At 40.9% G+C, this 23,793-nt stretch overlaps 1 protein-coding gene across 3 annotated transcripts in view; it reads right to left on the bottom strand.

Moving 5' to 3' along the window:
* Positions 1–1,214: 1,214 nt before the first annotated feature.
* LOC109916805 (alpha-1,3-mannosyl-glycoprotein 4-beta-N-acetylglucosaminyltransferase B-like) overlaps positions 1,215–23,793 on the bottom strand; it is a 224,421-nt gene continuing 201,842 nt past the window's right edge. For all 3 annotated transcript variants that reach the window (XM_048603784.1, XM_048603778.1, XM_048603788.1), the window contains 5 exons: positions 17,638–17,831; positions 16,647–16,725; positions 15,672–15,759; positions 7,057–7,169; positions 1,215–4,146 (listed from right to left, as the gene is read on the bottom strand). In XM_048603784.1, coding sequence (XP_048459741.1) covers positions 4,123–4,146; positions 7,057–7,169; positions 15,672–15,759; positions 16,647–16,725; positions 17,638–17,831 — 498 coding nt within the window. In that variant the 3' untranslated portion in view covers positions 1,215–4,122. The remainder of the gene's footprint in view (positions 4,147–7,056; positions 7,170–15,671; positions 15,760–16,646; positions 16,726–17,637; positions 17,832–23,793) is intronic.

The following is a 23,793-nucleotide window of genomic DNA, read 5'->3' as shown; positions in this document are numbered from 1 at the left end:
AAACAACTGCACCTCCCAGTCGCGAACCATTTCAACTCCCCCTCCCATTCCTCAGATGACATGTCCATCCTGGGCCTCCTGCAGTGCCACAACGATGCCACCCGAAGGTTGCAGGAACAGCAACTCATATTCCGCTTGGGAACCCTGCAGCCCAATGGTATCAATGTGGATTTCACAAGTTTCAAAATCTCCCCTCCCCCCACCGCATCCCAAAACCAGTCCAACTCGTCCCTGCCTCCCTAACCTGTTCTTCCTCCCACCTATCCCCTCCTCCCACCTCAAGCCGCACCTCCATCTCCTACCGACCAACCTCATCCCGCCCCCTTGACCTGTCCGTCCTCCCTGGACTGACCTATCCCCTTCCTAACTCCCTACCTACACTCACCTTTACTGGCTCCATCCCCGCCTCTTCGACCTGTTTGTTTCCTCTCCACCTATCCTCTCCTCTATCCCTCTTCTATCCGCCTCCCACTCTCTCCCTATTTATTTCAAAACCCCCTTCCCCTCCCCCTTTTCTGATGAAGGGTCTAGGCCCGAAACGTCAGCCTCTCTGCTCCTATGATGCTGCTTGGCCTGCTGTGTTCATCCAGCCCTGCACCTTGTTGTCTCGGATTCTCCAGCATCTGCAGTTCCTACTATCTCTGATACATTTTCGGTTGAAGGTTTGATAAGTGTTACTGTTAAATGGGCAGATTTACTATTGACTGCAATATTATGCCTTCCAGACAATGGAACACATTTTTGCTGTGTTTAAATCTAAAGCACTCTTCTAGGGAAGGGAAAGAAGACAGTTAAAGTAATTCCTCAGTTCAGTGTAATCCACACAGTCATTCCATGCATGTTGTAACCAGTTCCTTGTTATTCTTAATTTCTCTTCCTGGTTGTAATGACTGGATGCCAGCGAAATAAACAATTCCTATCTCATGATCTTTGGACCATTCATGTGTTCAAATCTCATATTACACTAGCCATATTTATCCACAAAGGAAGGATAAGTGAAGAAAATTGGAATTTTTGGGAATGTCAAATACGTGCACATCTATTTTCATGACGGTTTCAAAGATTCCCCATGGTGTGTTCACAAGAACATAAGCTAAATCTTCAGTATTTTAAACAAAATACTTATGTTAATAATACCATGCACAGATGGAGTAATATGCAAGCCCTTAATATGTATAAATGAAAGTATCAGGAATAATTAGTATCAATAAAAATGATGTATCAGGTTGCTTTTATTTTTTTCATTTTCAAAAATATTCAATTTAACATTTCTATCATCCACTAACTACAAAATTAAAAATATATTCCACCAACACAAAAGCTAAAAATTTGCACAAATCCTTTAAAGTGTAAACAGACAAATATCTGAGTTGATATTACAGTCAGCATACTTCTCCCAGCAGTGCTGTTGCAGTTGGGTGCATCTTTCACCTATCGGTATGACTGGTGTAAACCTGACCCATTCTCTTCAATCAATTGACATATAGGGTGGATTCCTGGTGGGATTGCTGTTATTAAAATGAATACAACCACTACAGAAGAAGGCAGACTCGTTGTTATTTCAGAGGATTGTGAGTGTAGCAACCGTAGAGGATGGAGCAGCAAAAAAGAGAAATCTCTGTTCCTGTGAAGACATGGATAATTCTTGGGGGCACAATGATGAGAGAGAACCTTTGTACAAGTGCCTTGAAATTGCTACATCCCTTTTACTGCAAGTAATGTGTATCTACCAAAAAGTACACAAAATAGTTGGTCCCCTCTCCCCATAGCAAATGTGGAGCAGCCAGTATTCTGGTGGGGACTGGAGGGATATGCAAAGTATGTTGATGCGTTGTGGGAAAGGGGTGCATTGGTGAGATATGTTGCCTGAAGGAGGCACCACAATAATTTTCCATCAATTCTCTACCATTGTCTTTGCTTGGCTTCATTCTGGGTATGAGAGGAGAATCCAGCCATACATTTTTGGTTGAAGGTTTGACAAATGTTACTGTTAAATGGGCAGATTTACTATTGACTCCAATATTATGCCTTCCAGACTATGGAACACATTTTTCTGTGTTTAAATATAAAGCACTCTCCTAGTGAAGCAAAATGAACCAATTAAAGTTTGTTACAGCAATATTGCTTTTACTTAATCCGTAGAGCAAAATATATCCTCGACTTTGTGCGCTATCTGATTACAATAATGTTACCACTGCCATCAAGGCACCCAAATAGTTATTTTGTTACAAACCAAAATTTAACCATTTATAACCAGACTAAAGATCAACAGCTGCTATACAAAATTGATGGGTATTTGTGAAAGGCATTTTTAAATAATAAAACAAGCAGTTGAGGTAGCCTTGTATCTTAAGTTGAGTATTTGCAAAGAAGTTGTAATTCTGGATTTCATGCTTTCATCCTCATTACACAAATTTTATTGGTCCTTTGATGAGCTGTTAAATGTTATATGCTCATCTCAGAGAAGACATGCAGAAGGAATTTACATTGCAAGTCTTGAAGCTCATGCCTGCGGTTCAGTTACAAAGTGCTATTGTGAAGAATAAACCAAATGCTCTCCCATGATTTTCTAACAGAATAATGGTATAATGATCTTAAAAGGAAAAAATATGGTATGATGATGACTACCTTTTAAAGGAAAAGAAAAAATAAATGGCACTAAAAACAGCATTCCATATATTAATAAAATCCAAGCCAAATTGAATTTTAGAATAAAAAAAACTTAGAAAACAGAATCATCAATTAATGTTGCTGTAGCAACAAGATAGTTTGAGTGTAATTAAGTGCCAGTCCTCTTCCAGCATTGAAAGATTAACCACTTAACTCCCACCACCACACAGGAACATTAATTCAACCCACTGGTATGTATTGTTTCTCCCAACAGTTCAGTCATTGTCATGTTCCTGTTCACCACCTTCACTCATCTTCACCTTTGCTGCTACCCAAGCGTTCAAAAATTCAAGATTGCCACTTGTCCCCAATCCCTTGCTGCCCTCTGTATGGTAATTGAGGACTTCGAAGAGGAGTGCCAAGTGAGGCAGTAAGGGGTCAGAACAGGTGTGGCAAAGGGATTAGAGGGACGAAAGCAAGATGGTGAGCAACGTTGAGCAATCCCGAGTGGACTGCTGCAAAGATTTTGGTTTCTACAAAGATTTTCTGTACTGCTAGGTTCATGGATTCCGGTATCAGTTCTTAACAGAAAACTCTTGTCCAGGAATCTCCAATGCAGGAGTCTTCTCAAGTTAAGTGGATAATTTGTAACTTGATCAGGGTGCGGAATAGGATTTCTGACCCTGATTGGAATATCTGGATCATTAGGTCCTGAAGTTCTTTTGGCTGAAGTCTCAGAATTTCAGGTCCTATACCTTCATTAGCTTTTTTTGCTCTAACTGAAACATGTAGAACTTCGATCATCAAGTTTGGATCCGAGCTTTGAATAACATTTAAACAACAAACTTCATGTGTCTGTTTACTGTGAATTCTTTGGCAGTTTAATTTAAAATAAAGTTTGATGTAACAGCAGAGTGCTTTATTTCTGGAAGATATAAAAGCCAAGGGACACCTTGTCAGCTCATAGAATGTCATAGCTCAGGGCTACAATCCAATTGTGGAAGGAGGTGCTAAACCAAATCTTTGGAAAGGAGATCTTCTCCCACCCAATAAATAAAAGATACTTTGTGATTAGAAGTGACCATTATCAAATCAACTTAATGTAATATAATTTTAAATTATTTATCTTAGTGCCAATTACATAAAGTTACCAAGCATACCTATTGTTTCTACACTAAGTATGCATTTATAAACCCATAATTCAACTTCACTGAAGTTTTCATTAAAATGGAATTTTGTTATTTATTTTCATGTAAAAAACAATGTGATTATTAAATAAATAAAGTTAAATTGTTTTGGTCAAAGATCATTCAAACCTTTGCAAATCTGCAGTGTTCCATCACCGTGATCCTTTATATTAGCTCTGTCCCTTGTTGATTTTCAATCAATTGTTCTTTTTATTTTACCACACTAGGTGGTGCAGTTGTTGAGGAAATCCATCAGGCAGACTTTATTGAAGAGGCACTAGAAATAGTTGCACTTTTGTTGGGAAGCCCAGTTTCTTTCTTGCATTTATGCAGCTGGCTTAATAAATATCTGCAAAAACATTGTAAACATTTTTAAAATGCATTTTGTGAATTTTATTGAATAAATCCATACTCTGTTCATTTCTTACAATTTGGGTCAGAAATTTAACAGTGTTGCATAAACTTTTCAGGGAGTATGTGACCTACTAAGAACCAGGCAGAAACAGCAGTCTGCTTTCACAGGGTGGCACGGTGGCTCAGTGGTTAGCACAGCTGCTTCACAGCACCAGTGACATGGGTTCAATTCCAGCCTTGGGCTATTGGCTTCATGGAGTTTGCACATTCTCCCTGTGTCTGCATGGGTTTGCTCTGGTTTCCTCCCACAGTCAAGATGTTCAGGCTAGGTGGACTGGCTATGCTATAATGCCCAGGGATGTTTGGGTTAGACATGGGAAATGCAGGGGTACAGGAATGGGTCTGGGTGGGATGCTCTTCAGAGGGGTGGTGTGGACTTATTGGGCCAAATGGCCTGTTGCCACACTGTAGGGGTTTTATGATTTTATGAAAATTGTCAGGGCCAATACATGCGTATGGAGTAAAAGTCTGAAGTTCACCTTTTTAATGTAGGAGGTAGCATTTGCATTAGATTTAGGATTTATACTGCTGACAGGATTTAAATCAGCTGGATAATTTTGTAGATGAGAGTCATGCATTGCATGCAGAACAGAGTTAACATTATGTATAACTCCAACTTATTGAATGCCATGCACTAACTTTGCTTGGTGCAGTGCCACACTAACCACAAAGCACTCAAGTTGTGCAGTTGTAATGAGAAACCTCTCTGCTCCTATGATGCTGCTTGGCCTGCTGTGTTCATCCAGCCCTGCACCTTGTTGTCTCGGATTCTCCAGCATCTGCAGTTCCTACTATCTCTGAACAATGTTCTTACCCTGATAGCTAAATGATTTAACTAAAACATTTTGCAGCATTGTATGCAGTTATATTTCTAGTACTGAGCCCTTTAATGATCTCCTCTCACCTCATCAGCAACCAAGAGGGTTTCCTGACCCCTGGGGGATCATGATTTTATATCATCCCCTCCACTTCCTACACCATGATCTCCAGTGCAGAATCATAGACACTTGATGACTTTTCTCCACCATGTTCAACCATTTCAATGATAAGTATAACAGCAATTCATCCCCCCTTTATGGGCTGCTGATTGCCTTACCCCCCTGCTGAGTATGCAGCCAATGAACTGTGTGGAGCATTGGTTGCGTGTGCAGGTCATTGTAATGAACAGGTAGCATTTATTTTACAGGATGCCAATGTTCCTACCAATTGTTCTAGGTTAACATGCCACCACTCTCTTTTCCCCCCCGCCTCACATTTTACTTGGCAAACCATGCCACATTTAATGCAGTAAAATGTTTCTTGCTGCTTCATAAAGGGCAGAGGGAAAATATTTCTTTAAAAAGCCTGAAAACTTGGCATTGGGCTCACTAGAAGTATATAAATTATTTAAATTGAGTAGAAATTATCTGGTAGTAATATATTTCACATCATTTCAAGTTCCCAAGTCCACAAATAACATTTACAAAATAAGTTTGAATGTTTCTGAATTTGACAATACCTCTTGATAACAGCAGTTTTCTTGGCTTTTTGGTAACCTTCTATTATGTTCCAATTAGAAATTAAATGAGTCTACTATCCTCCGGTTCCTCCATTGTCAGAAGAAAGAAAGAGGAGCATAAGAAGATATGATTGCAAAGCTTTCAGGCTGCACCTGCACAGTAGGTGGTCTCCAACTGTTTCCCATGACCCACATCTCCCTATCTGCAGAGTTTCGTTGTCTGCCTTACTGTCAGATACTTGAGAAGTCTGTATTCCCCTCACAAAGCAATATCTGATAACTGTCAGGTGCCATAAAACTGCATTCACAGCTCCTGAGTGATCTAGAGCTAAGATACAAGCTTCCTTTCATACATATCCTGTCATTATTGCTTTGATATATTCTCAATCTGGACATTTGCCAGCATTACGTTTTTCTGCATAATTACCAAGGCTTCTATGTGGAGATGATTCTGTTACTCCTTCATAAAGATGTCCTCACCTTGCATATATCTCATCTCACTGATAACAATCTGGCAAAGTCTTATTGTTTAGGATCATAGCGGCACCTCTTGCAGCCTGAATCTACCATCCTTACATCTCCTCCAGTTGTAGAAACTTCTGAGGTTGCTGACCCTTGGGATATTAAAGTGGTTCTTCCTGATCTTTTTGCACGGTTTTCTTTCATGGAAAGAGTGTCAGGGCATTCTGCTATGATATGGAATCCAGTACAAATTTCAGGAGGCATTCCCTAATGAGGGCAGGGACAATTACTGCCAATTACCACAAAAACCCTTTGTTTTTTCATTTGTGGATCTTCTCCTTTTGGTGCAAAAATCTGGGGCTTTCTTTGCCAATGAAAATTGAAACAGCTTCATTAAAGATTTTTTAAATTGAAGGCCAAATGCCCTGAAGAAGATTCACCCTTAAATACCTCATAGAACCACATTGGATGCCTTGACGCTTTTAGGTGCAACATGGAATTTTCCTCTCATCCTGGAAATGGGCTACCTATAGTCCCTAGAGAGCACTACTAACATGAAACTAAGATGCTCTGAGCCAAGGTTAGATTGATTCTTGTTGCTGTAACACAGGTTGGTTGAAGAACCAATCTTGTTCATATCTTGTAAATCTGTCAATTAAGTCTATCCTTGATCACCACAGGTTAGAGTCCATAGTGGAGATAGAGCTGATGGCCAATCCATTCACCAATGGAAAAGTTAGCATCCATTGCTGCTGGAACAAGGTTAGCTTGTACACTTTATTTTAAAGATATTCTGTCAGCTGTACAAGACCTGGGATTCAGAAACCTAAAGGAACTCTATAGTATAAAAAAGTTTAGGATGCTGTGTCCTTTCTGAAATATTACCTCACTCAGTAAAACCCAAACAGGGGATTTGGAAAGAACGAACAGTCGAATAGCCTCAATTTTTCCAATCGATGCATCAACTTCACCTTCCGCAATTCCATTTCTAAATTCACCTTAACATGTAAATGAAACAAGATTACAATTCACAGAAAACAAACTAAAGATATACCCAGAGACTAAATTGGCTAAATTAAACATAGATAAGTTGGAAAATTTTAATGACACTGAGTAAAGTTTCATATTTAGACACCAGGTTCATCTCCAGCACTGTGAAAAGATTAGAAAAATCTTTCCAGAAGTTGTAAGCAAACTACACTAAATAAGTTTTGAATAGTTTATCTAATAAGAATGAACAAAAATCTACACATTGAATAAGTCACATTTGACAAAAATTGAATGATTTCATTTATAATTTTATATGTGAATATAAATCAATTATCTACTTCAGATGGAAACATACTACAATATTGGTATTAAACAAAAAAAGTTGAATTTGAATTTTGCCAGCAAAATTAACTGCTACAGAGGTTGGTTGGCTTGCCGAGCTGTTTTGTTGTTCCGCAGATGTTTCGTTACCGTGCTGGGTAACATCCTCAGTGCAGCCTCTGATGAAGCGTCGGTGTGTTTTCCCGCCTGGTTTTTAAACTCTGGGGTCCGTTGCGATAGATTGCCTCACTTCCGGGTTTCCTCCGTAGTGGAATGTCGAGTTCAATGTGTTTATTAATAGCCTGCTTCATGGAATGCCATGCTTCCAGGAATTCTCGTGCTTGTCTCTGCCGAGCCTGTCCCAGGATCTTGGTGTTGTCCCAGTCAAAGTCATGGTTCTCCTTGTCCATGTGGATTGAAATGAGTGAGTATTGGTCGTGTCTTTTTGTAGCTAGTTGGTGTTCATGTACTCTTGTTGTTAGTTTCCTTCCTGTTTGTCCGATGTAGTGTTTCTCGCAGTCTCTGCAGGCGATCTTGTAGATGACATTGGTCCTGTCCATGGTGGGGAGTGGGTCTTTAGTTCGGGTGAGCACTTGTTGTAGGATTGATATGGATTTGTGTGCCACTCTGATGCCCAGCGGTCGTAGAAGTCTTGTGGTGAGTTCTGATGTGTTCCTGATGTAGGGTAGTGTGATGAGTGTGTCGGGCCGTGTAGAATCTTTCTGATGCTGTTCCTGTAGGCATCTCCTGACCCAGTTCTTTGGATATCCATTATCCTTGAACACTTGGAAGAGGTATTCCTCCTCCTCTTGGCGTACTTCCATGTTGCTGCAGTGTGTTGTTGCCCTTTTAAATAGCGTTCGCACACAGCTTCGTTTGTGTGTGCTGGGATGGTTACTATTGAAGTTCAATACCTGGTGTGTGTGTGTGGCTTTACAGTGTACTTTCATTTGCAGTTCCGCATTTGTCTTGAGCTCTACCATGACGTCCAGGAATGGGAGTTGTTTGTTCTTCTCCTCCTCTCTGGTGAATTTTATTCCGGTGAGGGTGTTGTTTATGAGTTTGTGTGTCTCTTCTAATTTGGTCCGTTTAATGATGACAAAGGTGTCGTCTACGTAGCATATCCATAGTTTAGGTTGGATTTGCGGAAGGACAGTCCTTTCCAGGCTTTGCATCACTGCTTCTGCTATGAGTCCAGAGATAGGCGATCCCATGGGTGTCCCATTGATTTACTCGTATGTTTGGCCGTTGAAGGCGAAGTGGGTGGTCAGGCATAGGTCCAGTAGTTTAAGCATGTTGTCCTTGGAGATGGTTTCACTGGGGTCGTGTTCTTGTTCAGGTAGTGTTGTCATTGTTTCCCTTGCTAGTGGTATGTCTATTGACGTGAATAGGGCGGTGACATCATTTCTCAAAAGCCGTTCTCACCCGGGGACTGAACTACAACTACAGGGACGCCAACAAAACGGAATGGCTAGCTACACTGGAAGCCACACTCAAGACCAACAATATCAACGAAGAAACACAACAAACTATAAGACAGACAGTAGTCCCGACACTAACCAGAAAGAGGCAACTCAACACCCTCAACACATGGGAAAGACAAGCCTGGTCAGATTAAAGAAGGACAAGAACATCACTATACTACCTGCAGACAAAGGGCGCATGACAGTGATAATGAATAAAAAGGACTACATCCCCAAAGCACAAGCACTGCTCGCCAACAAGAACACATACCGGCCAGTACAAACTGACCCGACACCACAACTAGGCAACAAAATCCTATACACGCTACAAAGACTTAAACAAACAGGACAGATCAACAAAGCAGACTTCTTAAGAATGAAACCCAAAGGAAACAACACACCCTGATTCTACGGCGTCCCTAAAGTGCACAAGCCGGAAGTCCCCCTCAGACCCATAGTCTTCCTACCAGGCACTCCATCGCACAGATTAGCCAGAGGACTACAAAGAAGACTCAAGCACCTAGTCAACAAATCACCCCATTCCATCCACTCAGCCCAAAAATTCCTCAACTCCATCAAAGACATAAAGATAGAGGATGAAGAGACCATGATATCGTTTGATGTCACCGCCCTATTCACGTCAGTAGACATACCACTAGCAAAGGAAACAATGACAACACCACTTGAACAAGAACACGACCCCAGTGAAACCATCTCCAAGGACAACATGCTTAAACTACTGGACCTATGCCTGACCACCCATTTCACCTTCAACGGCCAAACATACGAGCAAATCAACGGGACACACATGGGATTGCCTATCTCTGGACTCATAGCAGAAGCAGTGATGCAAAGCCTGGAAAGGACTGTCCTTCCGCAAATCCAACCTAAACTATGGATACGCTACCTAGACGACACCTTTGTCATCATTAAACGGACCAAATTAGAAGAGACACACAAACTCATAAACAACACCCTCACCGGAATAAAATTCACCAGAGAGGAGGAGAAGAACAAACAACTCCCATTCCTGGACATCATGGTAGAGCGCAAGACAAATGGGGAACTGCAAACGAAAGTACACCGTAAAGCCACACACACAGACCAGGTATTGAACTTCAATAGTAACCATCCCAGCACACACAAACGAAGCTGTGTGCGAACGCTATTTAAAAGGGCAACAACACACTGCAGCAACATGGAAGTACGCCAAGAGGAGGAGGAATACCTCTTCCAAGTGTTCAAGGATAATGGATATCCAAAGAACTGGGTCAGGAGATGCCTACAGGAACAGCATCAGAAAGATTCTACACGGCCCGACACGCTCATCACACTACCCTACATCAGGAACACATCAGAACTCACCACAAGACTTCTACGACCGCTGGGCATCAGAGTGGCACACAAATCCATATCAACCCTACGACAAGTGCTCACCCGAACTAAAGACCCACTCCCCACCATGGACAGGACCAATGTCATCTACAAGATCCCCTGCAGAGACTGCGAGAAACACTACATCGGACAAACAGGAAGGAAATAACAACAAGAGTACATGAACACCAACTAGCTACAAAAAGACACGACCAATACTCACTCATCTCAATCCACATGGACAAGGAGAACCATGACTTTGACTGGGACAACACCAAGATCCTGGGACAGGCTAGGCAGAGACAAGCACGAGCATGACACTCCACGAAGCAGGCTATTAATAAACACATTGAACTCGACCCCATATACATTCCACTACGGAGGAAACCCGGAAGTGAGGCAATCTATCGCAATGGATTCCAGAGTTTAAAAACCAGGCGGGAAAACACACCGACGCTTCATCAGAGGCAGCACTGAGGATGTTACCCAGCACGGTAACAAAACATCTGCGGAACAACAAAACAGCTCGGCGAGCCAACCAACCTCAACACCCACAACCCGAGCTACAGATCTACCCAAAACCTTAGTAACTGCTACAGAATTAAAATTAGAGTTCATTTACAGTTTTCATTTGACCAATTTTATCTCTGTTTTGAATAAGTTAAAATGTTGCCACTGAGCAAGTGTGCATATTTGATTGAAGGCCCAGGGTAAAATTCAATGTTAACATGGACACACAAAGTGAGCAGTAATGGACCAGTAGAACCATAAAAGACTGCTCATGACAGGCTATGTAACAGTCACACTGCAGTTGAATCAGAGATAGTAGGAACTGCAGATGCTGGAGAATCCGAGACAACAAGGTGCAGGGCTGGATGAACACAGCAGGCCAAGCAGCATCATAGGAGCAGAGAGGCTGACGTTTCGGGCCTAGATCCTTCATCAGAAAAGAGGGAGGGGAAGGGGGTTCTGAAATAAATAGGGAGAGAGTGGGAGTCGGATAGAAGAGGGATAGAGGAGAGGATAGGTGGAGAGGAAACAAACAGGTCGAAGACGCGGGGATGGAGCAAGTAAAGGTGAGTGTAGGTAGGGAGTTAGGAAGGGGATAGGTCAGTCCAGGGAGGACGGACAGGTCGAGGGTTCCCTGCAGCCCAATGGTATCAATGTGGATTTCACAAGTTTCAAAATCTCCCCTCCCTCTACCGCATCCCAAAACCAGTCCAGCTTGTGCCCGCCTCCCTAACCTGTTCTTCCTCCCACCTATCCCCTCCTCCCACCTCAAGCCGCACCTCCATCTCCTACCGACTAACCTCATCCCGCCCCCTTGACCTGTCCGTCCTCCCTGGACTGACCTATCCCCTTCCTAACTCCCCACCTACACTCACCTTTACTGGCTCCATCCCCGCCTCTTCGACCTGTTTGTTTCCTCTCCACCTATCCTCTCCTCTATCCCTCTTCTATCCGCCTCCCACTCTCTCCCTATTTATTTCAAAACCCCCTTCCCCTCCCCCTTTTCTGATGAAGGGTCTAGGCCCGAAACATCAGCCTCTCTGCTCCTATGATGCTGCTTGGCCTGCTGTGTTCATCCAGCCCTGCACCTTGTTGACACTGCAGTTGAATTTTACTCTTGCTGAATTCACAGCCAAAAATCTATATTACTGATTTGGATAAGGGTCCAATAGTTTCTAAATTTGTTGACAACATAAAGATAGCAAAGTAAGTTGCAAAGAAGATATAAGAAGTTTGAAAGGGCATATAGTTAGTAGATGTTGGTGTGTTCGCCAAGCTGGGAGGTTTGATAGCAGACGTTTCGTCCACTTACTAGGTGACATCCTCAGTGCTGTGGAGCCTCCTATGAAGCGCTGGTGTCTTGTGCTGATTTGAATTTATACGGTCTGGTTTTTGCTGCTTCTGGTAGGTATGTTATAATGGTCAGTATATCAGATCTAATTCAATGTGTTTGTTGATGGAGTCCACAGGTGAATGCCAAGCCTCCAAGAATTCCCTGGCTATTCTATGTTTGGCCTGTCCAATAAAAGTAGCGTTGTCCCAGTTGAAAGTGTGGTTTTTCTCATCCGTTTGCGGACAACAGCGCTTCACAGGAGACTCCACCGCACTGAGGATGTCACCCAGTAAGGGGATGAAACATCTGCTATCAAACCTCCCAGCTCAGCGAACACACCAACATCTACAATCAGCACCCGAGCTACAAATCTTCACTCAAACTTGGGCATATAGTTATGTTAAGTGAGTGTGCAAACATTTGGCAGATGAAGTGTAATGTGGGAAAATGTGAATTTGTCCACTTTGATAGAGAGAATAGAAAAGCAGCATATTATTCAAATTGCCAGAGATTGCACAACCTAGGTACATACAGATCTGGGTGCCCTGGTACATGAATCACAAAAAAAGTGGTATGCAGGCACAGCAAGTGATTAGGAAAGCAAATGGATTGCTGTTTTTTGCAAGAGAAATGGAATATAAAAAGTAGTGCGGTTTTATACATTGCACAAGGTAATTGTCAGATCACACCAAGAGTGCTGTGTACAGTTTTGGTCTCCTTATTTCAGAAAGGATATTATTGATTTAGACATTGTTCAGATTGATTCCTAGGATGGGGACTTCTATGAGGAAATGTAGGACAGATAGGCCTGTGTCCATTGGTGTTTAGTAAAATGAGGTGATCTCATTGAAACGTGCAAGATCCTGAGGGATCTTGACAGGATGGATGCTAAAAAAATGTTTCCCCTTGTGTGAGAGACTAGAGCTAGGCTTGGAAGATAGAGAGAATGAGGAATTATCTTCCTTAGAGAGTGTCATCGTAGAATCCCCACAGTGTGGAAACAGGCCACTTGGCACAATAAGTCTACAGCAACACTCCAAAGAGTATCCCACCCAGACACATCCCCCTACCCTATCCCTGTACTTTCCCTGCATTTCCCGTGGCTTATGCACCTACTACACATCCCACAACACAATGGGCAATTTAGCATGGCCAATCCATCTAACTTGCGCACCTTTGGACTATGGGAGGAAACTGGAGCACCTGGCGGAAACCCACACAGACATGGGGAGAATGTGCAAACTCCACACAGATAGTTGCCCGAAGTTGGGATCAGACCCGGGTTCCTGGTGCTGTGAGGCAGCAGTGCTCACCACTGAGCCAATGTGCCGCCCAATGTAATTGAATATGTTTAAGGCAGAGGTTGAAAGAACCTTAGCTCGTTAAGGTAGCTAGGAGGGTATACTTGAGGCCACAAACAATCAACAATCTTAGCAAGTAGTGGGGCAGACTTGAGGGCCCAGATGGTCTCCTACTCCTCCTAAGTTGTAAATTCATATTGGTGCAATCAACAAATCTAAATGTGTTTTGTTCTAGCATTTTTTAAATGTTCCATTTTACTTTTATTTGTCTATGACATTTTCAATTACTTTAAAGTTAATTGAATGCAGGAATTAAAATTCAAAGGGAAATTATTAGAAAAGCAGTTTAGTTTCAATGAGTTCAAATGGAATGATAAATGCAATTGAGACAGTGGACTTACATGTTGTTTAGCCATAGTCAGAAAGCAGGGCTAAAGGAAGAATTTCCAGGTTTTTTATTGAATTTACAGTTAATTTGAGTAACTTTGGTTTTCAGGAAATTTTCTTGCTTGGAAAATTCCTCTTCAAGAATGACAGTAGTCACTAGCCCACATTCCGTTGAGGAAAATTTGACATAAGCAAGGTTCAGGCATAGCACCTATGATTTTTTCTGAATTGTTTTTCCTACTCCTTCCATCATCACCATTGCTGTGGAGTTGGATAGATTAAATATGTAAATGTTGAGATTCCCTGACAGTAATACGTTCAAATGGAGAAAGTGGATAAAATGAACAAAAAGAAAACTTGGTGAACTCAAGTTACAAAAAATTCAAGAAACGAGCGAGACCAATTACAAAAAAAGATGCTCAGGTGTTTTCCACAGAGCACTAGCCATGGGATATAAAAACTTTGCACATTCAAACTGGAGCTGAACTTCCATTTCTAGCAAGATGATCACAACTTTTTAACGTTTTCGGTGTTAGTATCTCTACAACAGGAATCACTGGACTATAGTTAGCATCAGAGGCTCCATATATTTCTTTCTCTTTTTAGCCTGGGGACAGTGATTTCAATTGTAATGCATTGATTTTCTGCTTTCATTGAGATCAGATAGGAACAAATTTGAAATCTTAATAATCTTTATGACTCATCATCACATTACTCCATCTGTCCAGCAGTGACAAGCTATAAGTTGAAAAGTTTTAAGAAGAATCATAAAATAAAATTAGAGGTCTTTTTTCTGATAAACTATACCAACATAATTTGAAAATGGTCATAAATAATTAACAACTAACTTATCACTGTCCATGAGACAGGTCTGTCTCATGGACAATGATAAGTTAGTCTGTGTGGAGTTTGCACATTCTCCCCCTGTCTGTGTGGATTTCCGCCGAGTGCTCCAGTTTCTTCCCACAGTCCAATGATGTGTGGGTTAGGGGTCTTTCTAGAAACTCACGCAAAGATGCTAGCGCCAGCAATGAGGTAGCAATCAATTGACCAGCTACCAAAGAGTCTGATTAATTTTCATTTCCATTGACTTCATTAGGAAGGAAAACCAAGTGGAATATATAATGAGCAAACTATTAGATTTCCATCCCACTCCTGAAAATGAAAATTGGACCCATTGTTTTGATGATTGCCACGAAACAATCTAAGCACAACCAGCACCCATACTGTGTTCACTACAGGATAAATTTCTATCTACACCAGCTTGGCATAAAGCATTATTTTGGCAGACTGGAGAGAAGAAAGTCAGACAAGGAGCATCCCACATCCATAGTGTTAGGTTTGTCAGGTGGAAAAGATGGAATATCTGCCCTTATGTAAGTAATGAACAAAGATGCAGGAAATGTAAAAGAAAACAGAGGTAGACGTCAGCTTAGAATTGGTTCCTAGCTAGTATCTTCCTTAATAAAATAAGAACCATGAATATATATCCAGCTCAGAAATATAGCAGTTTTTTCAAAATTCCAATCATACCCTATGAAGAAAAACTTTGAAAATGTTGTTACAACACTAGTAGATGAATACTTAATATGTTCACATGACAATGCTTTGTCTATTATTTATGCAAATTAATTGACACATCTAAAATAATTCAGCTATGCCTGTTATAATGGACAAGTCACACAAAGTGAAAAAAGTTAGTTTTCCGATCTTTCTCTACAGCAATTTTTAGCTCACATTTTTTCCAGATATTGTTTCAAAGCATATTTTTAAACCCCATTTTTTGTTGGATTTAGCTACAGAAAAATATTAGCTGATTACCTATTCTGTAGTAGCCATCTTCTGTTTCTTGGTATTTGAGATATTTTGTTATATTTTTGTGCAAAAAATTCTTGTCAAATTCAGATTTCTGAAAATTGAGAAAGGAGGATTCAGATCATTATAATGGAATTATTTCAATAAAATTGAAGAAACCAATTTAGAATTGTACTTATGAGAACATCTTGATCTAGATTAGCAGATGCACCTAAAAAGTGCCCACCCGGTAGCCGTAAGTCACTGCCAGTGGGGCTACACAGGCAAAGAATATGATTTCCAATCAGTAGGCGAAAGTCTCACCTTTGAAAGCTGCAGGCGAGACTGATTGACCAGTTGCTCTAGACATTCCAGCAGCAGCAGAACACAGCAGTGTGTACTGTCAGGAATGACATGCAGATCTTCAATGGATTCCAAAGGAAGGTCATTTCTTTCTAAGGGCAGGGAGGGATCAGGCAACATAGGGGCGGAAATGAGGGAATTGGGGGTGTGGCTGGTTTTGGAGTCAAGTGGGAAGATAAGTGGTGGTAATATCTTGAGGACAGCACCCCTGACACATGCAGAGTAGCTCCAAAGATGGGGGTCCCCTTCCCAATCTTCACAACTTGCGTTTGAAAAGAAGTCAGTTTGCTTCCATCTGCAAACCCACACCAACTGCGTTGTTGTATCATCAATGTAATTTTCCAGAAAATTGGCCTGGTATAGCATTATTATATCTATTTAAATACATTCAATTGAACATTAATTATTGCTTATTTCTGCATCCAGGTGCCTACCACAATATGGAGAAGTTGAAGTTAGGTGGGAAAGTGGTAGGCTGGTAGCACTTGTACTTTACATGCTCCCCTCTCCCCAGTTCAAGTAGATGTAGCTTGGAAGGGAACTTGTAGGTGATGGTGTGCCCATGCTTTAGGCATCCATAGTCTGGTAACTGTGAATGCAGATTTCTTGCCTAAAATTTTTAGTAAAAGATTAACTTACGTCAGCTGGTAGAACTTCCACTGTTGTATTAAAAAATTTATCTCCTGGATGTTCCATATTGCCACTTCTAAAGAGATATCTGAAACAAAGCAGGCAAAAATAAGGGAGCATATGAAACAAAACGTTATTGTCACTGCCTGATGCAAGGTTTGATATGTTAAATTATATTATGCTGGCAAGCAAATGCTTAACTTCTTTCTCTGAATGTCCTGTCTTCAGCCCTTTATTGGAGTGTTTATCCATTTATTTTAAATAGGTTACTGCATATGCTAAAATAATGGAGAGACGAATTACAAGTGAACCTGCTAAACATTTATGAACAAAAACAGAAGTTGCCAGAAAAGCTCAGCAGGTCTGGCAGCATTTGTGAAGAGAAATTCAGAGTTAATGTTTCAGGTCCGGTGACCTTTCCTCAGAACTGATGGTAGCTAGGAAAATGTCAGTTTATATACAGAAGATTGGGTGGGGGGAGGGAGTAAAGGGTAGATGACAGATGGGGATAGAGCCCAAAGAGAGATAAGAACAATTGAACAGACAAAGGAGTGGACAACAATCTGGCTAGGAGGGTGTTAATGGGAACTGTTAGTGGCTAACAATAGGTAGTGTGTAATGGCAAGTTATGAGATAAGTAGGCCTGGTGTGTGTGGTTGGGGGCTAGGACATGGGAGAGTTCAGGCTCTAAAATTATTGAACTTGATATTGAGTGCGGAGGGTTGCAGGGTCTCCAAGCGGAAAATGAGGTGTTGTTCTTTCAGCTGGTGCTGAGCTTTGCCGGAACACTGCCACAAGCCTAAGACAGAGATGTTGGCCAGGGAACAGGGTGGTGTGTTAAAGAGGCCCCTGTCCTCCCTTGACAATGATAAAATATTAATTGATAAAATATAAACATGGTTAAATCTATTCGTAGTCCAGACTCCAACAAAAAGAATAATTGATTGGTCTCGATTTATCATACATGAAATAGGTTTACAGAATGCACTTTTATACCAACCTTTCAATTTTCAGTGGTTGATAGAATCTGAATTTGATGAAGTCCCCTACCATTGGAGTAAATGCCCAGAAGAAATCATTCCCTTGGTAGGCCTTTTCGAGACTGTGTTGTTGATAGATTTTCAAGCTACACACTAATTCGGCAGTCGGATTTGAATGTCCTTTGTGTAACAATTCTTTCTTAAAATCTTTGTCCTATATTTTAAACAAAATCATTAGAATAAGGACTTGAAGTTGAAAAGCCATAGATGCCTAACACAACAACTGGTAAACATTATCAAGCTGGAGATAATAGTATTTTTCCAAAATGACACTGGAATATATTCAAATCACTATTTTACTATTCTGAAGATGCATGGTGCCAAAACAGCTGGTTCAGTTAGAGGTAAAGCTCCAAGCTCTAGATTTCTTCAGACTTGTTATTTGCAGACATATTTGATTGTCAAAGTAGCCTAAAACACAAGTCTTTAGGTTGTAGACTTGCTTGCTGAGCTGGTGTGTTTGATTGCAGATGTTTCATCACCCTGTTAGGTAATATTGCCTTCACCGAAGGCACACTGATGATGTTACTTAACAGGGTTATGAAACATCTGCAGCCAAACACACCAGCTTGGCGAGCAAGTCTACAACCTCATCCACAACCTGAGCTACAAATCTTCTCAAAAACTTTAAATGCAACTCTTTAATTATGTGCTAAAACAGTTAGCATTGCAACTCACAAGGCCACAAGGTAATTACAAATGAGAAAGGCTAATCTTCCCATCTTGATTCATCTCTCAAGAATGATCTTCATCGTCCCAATCTCATGCTACAATTTCGTAAATTATCCCAGGCTTTTTGCTGCCTAATCTCTTACATAGGAATTTAATACATGTATTAATCATTCTTAATTTGAAGAGTGACTTCCTGGAAATCAACTCTAAAATTACCTTTTACTCGTATGAATCTGTTCCATTGGGCAAAACTCACATTTTTTCTTTGGCTAAGTCCAAGCTTTGAGTCAAGGATTTTGTATAGATTTGTGCTATGTGAGTTACTGAGTATTCTCACTATATCTTACCAAACCCGACTGATTACCTATCTACTTGTCCCCTGTGGCAACCGTCATGTCTGATTCCAGCCCCAGGTTACCTGGCACCATTCCCAGAACAACTCAACACTCAGTGGAATTCACCAGCATTCTTTGTGGCCCCATCACCTTTACAAGCCCACAGTACACCCAGTTAAGCACTGTCAGCCCAGACCTACCCTGTATAGTTACTGACATTTGCCCCAGACATGGTAGATGGGGGAAATTGGCACCTCACTTTGTGGAAAGGACCTGAAGGTCCTGAGGGATGGGATAATACAGAGGTGAGACTTCCTTTCTCCTCAGGACTAACACTGGAGGCCACAACACCAGACCATCCCAGCCTCGTCTGAGATTGCCACCTGGGTTAAAGCAGTCTTAGCTATCTGGACAAATGCACAGCAATTAACGAAGAAAGTAGAAGACATTTTCCACTCTGCCAGCAAACTGCTGCCAACTTCTCTCTGATACTTCACATTTTCTCTGCCACCAAAGGTCATGCTCTATCACTCTCACTAATGCCTGAAACATCTTCGGTCACTCCCTACCTCCAATCCAAACCCTTGATAGCACTAAACACTGCATGCCCTCTAGGCTGCCTAATCTTCCCATGAGACACCTCCCCATTTGCACAAAAAGTAACAGCTGTGCCACTCATTTTTATCTTCCTTAATACCTGCTAGTAAAAAAATAATTTTTGACAATTTTGTGTTACAACACAGAGATAGCAAGCCAGACCAAATTAGGCTAGCTAACAATGGATTCTCAACACAGTGAAATAATTTGACGACCCTCAAAATTGCTCAATTGTTCCTAAACAGAATTTACAAGTACCAAATCTTGAACACCAAGTTTATAACTGAAAGAAAAGAGAACCAATTTATTATTAATAATATAACTAACAGGACTAGGGTGAATTATGAGACAATCTAATTAATACATACAGTCAAAGCCCAATCTTCTTTGATCACCGACCTCCATTAACATATCAATAAACAGACACAGTTATAAAAATAAAAGAATCGTAAGTTGCCAGTTTGATAATCATTTCAATGATGAATAATAAACCTTCACAAGATCTAATGGATTGTGTTACAGACAGGTAGGATTGTACCTTGCTTAAATTCTGAAGTAACTGGTCAATACAAACAGCTTCTCAGACCTCCAGAGACTTTTCCTTATTTCTTATTGACAGAGTTCTTTTCTCAGGACTTCCAATCAGTCAATAGCTGAAGAATAACTAGAGAAAGCAAAATCAAAAAAAAGTCCTGCAACTTCCAAAGCAACAGTACCTTCTACCAAAATATCCCAGTGGAACCTGTTCCCTCTTTTGTTTCCCTTTCCTTTTAACATTCTCTGTGGTTGGCTGGCCGGCACTTGTCCTGCCTTGGTTGACCAATTCAATATCCAACCAGCTGCCAGTCCCTGAATATAGTGACATCTCAAAGCCGGTTCATCTGTAGTGTTCTTAGAGCAGCAATCAATCTGCTTAATCTTTCCAGGCCAATTCCCAACTGCAAACTTTTATTCTCTCCCTTTTTTTAAAAACAAGCTTTTGTTCAAAGTTCAATTCTCAACTGCAACTCACTGTTCCAACTGATGATTTCCACACTTGTAAATTTCAGTTGACACACCATCCACAACCTTTGGAGAAGATAGTTCTAGAGTGCCCATGTGTGTTGTGTGGAAAAATACTTTTTGATTTCCATCGTTAGCGGACTTAGCTCTAATTTTAAAATTACATCCTCTAAAGGTTTATACTCTTTATTGAGGTACAGTGCCTGAAACTAAATTCATCATAACAAATAGGGACCGACCAAGACTCCATTTATCCAAAGCATCACGTCCTCACTTTTATATTCCAGTCATCCTGAAATAGAGGCCAATTCAATTAGATGTTTTGACTATAATTTGGAACTGGTTTTGACATTTAAATCTCTTTGGTCTTGACAACTCTTGACTCCATCTGAATCAAGAAGGTATATGGATTTTTCTTTCTTCCGTTTAAAGTGATTGAATATATATTTTCCAACATTGAACTTCATCCACCACTGTGTTGTCCATGACCATTTGTAACTTCATGCTGCCAGCTATACAACTTACCCCAACCTAATATTATCTGCAAACTTGCCTATTTTTCGTTCCTATGTGTAGCATTTATCTGCATTGAATGTCATCTGCCAATGCTTTGTCTACTTATTTATTTCGGCCAGCTCACTTGATAGTTTTCAAACTGCTTCTGAGACAGTTTTGCCCAACGTGTTTGGCATCATTTGCAAGCTTAGCCCATATCCATTGAACTTTCTAATGTAGATCATATATTTAGATATCTAGAAACAGATCGTATATGTAGACTAGGCTCGAGCACTGAGCGCTGACATATCATGTTCAATCCTTCACTCCTTTCTTCCTTCACCTGCTCTTGTTTTCATTTGTGGAGTTTACAGGGAATCCTCACAATATTGACTTTTATTAAAAGATTTTCTTATTTATCAAAATCATTTTAAAAGGTTAGGCTCATCACAACATAGGGCATACCACAATCTGCTTCAGTGTCACTTCCCTAAAGAAGGCAAGTCGATTGGTTAACCAGGATCTTCCTCTTTGGGATCCAGGTTGACAGTCAAACCTAGATTATCTTTATGTTGGTTGTTCTGTCTCACAGTAGATATGTGATATACCTTTAAGAGACATACTCCTGATATCATCATCATATCATAATCATATCACAGCATGTGATCTAATGGGATAAAAGTCTCAGTCTCTATCTTGCAGCATGACACACCAAGGAAAGCTTGCTACTTTTATATCAGAATTGCTTAGCTTGATCCAGATAACTAAGTGCCTGTATTGTAGCATACATATGTAGATTCTAGGTGCTGTGTTAAAAGATCATTGAATTCTTCAGTACTACGTGATGAACATCTCATTTATATTTATGTTAAGGGAACTCACATAAGTATCACATCACGATAGTGGCAGCTCATCAGCTACCTTGCCACTTCACATCACAGGTGATCCTCAAGTTTGTTTCTGATAATTGCTTCCATTATGTTACTTAGGATGGAACAAGACCAATAACCCTGTGAGAGTCAGTGGTTTGTTACCATTTTTCAATATGGACACAGCGTGCATTAAACTGTTTCCATTGCTGCCAATTCCATCTTCACTGATTCCCTTTTAATAATCCTAAACCAGAAGATTATATGTACAGTTGTGTCCATTTTGTACCATTAAATCAATATTCAGTGATGAAGAATTCAACAAATTATGATTTGACAAGTAATTTTACCTCCACAAAGAATTTTTTTTCCTTTATTCATTAACAGGATGAGGACGTCACTGGCCAGGCAACATTTATTGTCCATCCCTAATTGCTCAGAGGGCACTTCAGAGTCAACCACATTGCTGTGGTTCTGGAGTCACATGTAGGCCAGACCAAGTAAGGATGTCAGTTTCCTTCCTTAAAGGTTATTTCATGTCCCCTTTTTGCCCTCCTGATTTCTCTCTTTTAAGTATACTCCTACTACCGTTATACTCTTCTAGGGATTCATGCTGTCTATACCTGACATATGTTTGATGTGCATTAACTGCATTAACCAGATGGGCTTTTCCTGACAATCAACAATGGATTCATGGTCATTATTAGATTCTTAATTCCAGATATTTTATTGAATTCAAATTCCACAATCTGTCACAATGGGATTTGAACCTGGGTCCCCAGAATGTTATCTGGGTCTCTCAACTAACAGTCCAGCAATAATACTACTAGGCCATCACCTCCCCTGGATGTTACATGTGTACACAGGAGTCCATATTGTCTCAAAGCAATAGCAGCATATTGATCAGATTTAGAGCCTGTAATTAACAATTTAAGAAAGAGGACTGCTTAATCCCCACAATTATTTCTGAGCAGTCTGACCATGGTATAAGTTTATAAATTAGCTACACCAGTAAAGACTATGGGCTGATTCTTACCATCTTTTGGTATCATTTTCATCAAACTTCACTGATGCCTTCTCTTGACAAAGCTAATGAGTTTTCTCATGCATCATCTAAAACTCATGCCATTAACTACTAACCATCAATGTTCCCTCTAAGCTGTGCCGTTGCGGAAGCATGCAGCTGCTCCAGCATTCTGCACACAGCAATTGGTAATGACACAGCGATCTCAGCATTGACTTCTTGAGTTCCAGAAATTGCTGCTGCACATGGGCCTTGGAGACCCACACAACCAGTAAGAAAATAAGAACAAATTCTTCCTCCCATGCCCTTATCTCATCTGATGCTAACTTGATTCCCCAGCTCGCCGGAAGTTCTCGCCACTGCTCAAATATCCCCATTTTGATTGGCATGCCTGTTGCCAATGCAAGGTTTAAAACATCATTGCACACTTGGACAAATGCTGGCATTTGACAGCTGCCCTGCATAATTAAATACTCCTTGAATACTCACATAATGGTAGTCAAAGCAAAACTGGTGACCCACTGCGCCAACAGGTTTCCACGCAGTCCTGGTAAAGGGGTGATATACAAAAGGGCCACACTCTTCCTGGAGGACGGCCGTGGAAGGCCACAACACCAGGTCCTGCCAGCCTGGTCTAAAGTTGCCACCTGTGTCAATACAGACTCCATGATATGCTAAAATAGCCAGCAGTGCCAAAAGAAGGACAATGACCTTCTCCATTCCACCAGGGTAAGAGACACCACCTTTTATCTGCTACACCGCCCCCACCCATCACCCCAACTCTCTCTCTCACACACACACACACACACACACACACGCATGTGCACATACGTACAAAATTTCTGCTGCTATATCCATCTCCTACCAATGCTCATGCTATATCACTCTCATCCCTGACTCACTCTTACCCACCCCAAAGTGCACTTGCATCTGATAAGGACACACTCAGCATGTCTGAGACCTGGGACTTGAGCACATAATCTAGGCTGATCCTTCCGTGCAGCACTGAGGCAGTGTTGCATTTTTGAAGATGTATTTCGGATGAGACATTAAACCAAGGTAACACTACTGTCTACTGTCTCGGGGGATGGTAAAATGATTCCATGCCACGCATCAGCTATT

Source organism: Rhincodon typus, chromosome 1 (genome assembly GCF_021869965.1).
Source record: "Rhincodon typus isolate 14 chromosome 1, sRhiTyp1.1, whole genome shotgun sequence".
Taxonomy (NCBI): Eukaryota; Metazoa; Chordata; class Chondrichthyes; order Orectolobiformes; family Rhincodontidae; genus Rhincodon; species Rhincodon typus.
The sequence above is the reverse complement of the archived record's forward strand: the minus strand, read 5'-3'. Positions and strand labels throughout refer to the sequence as shown.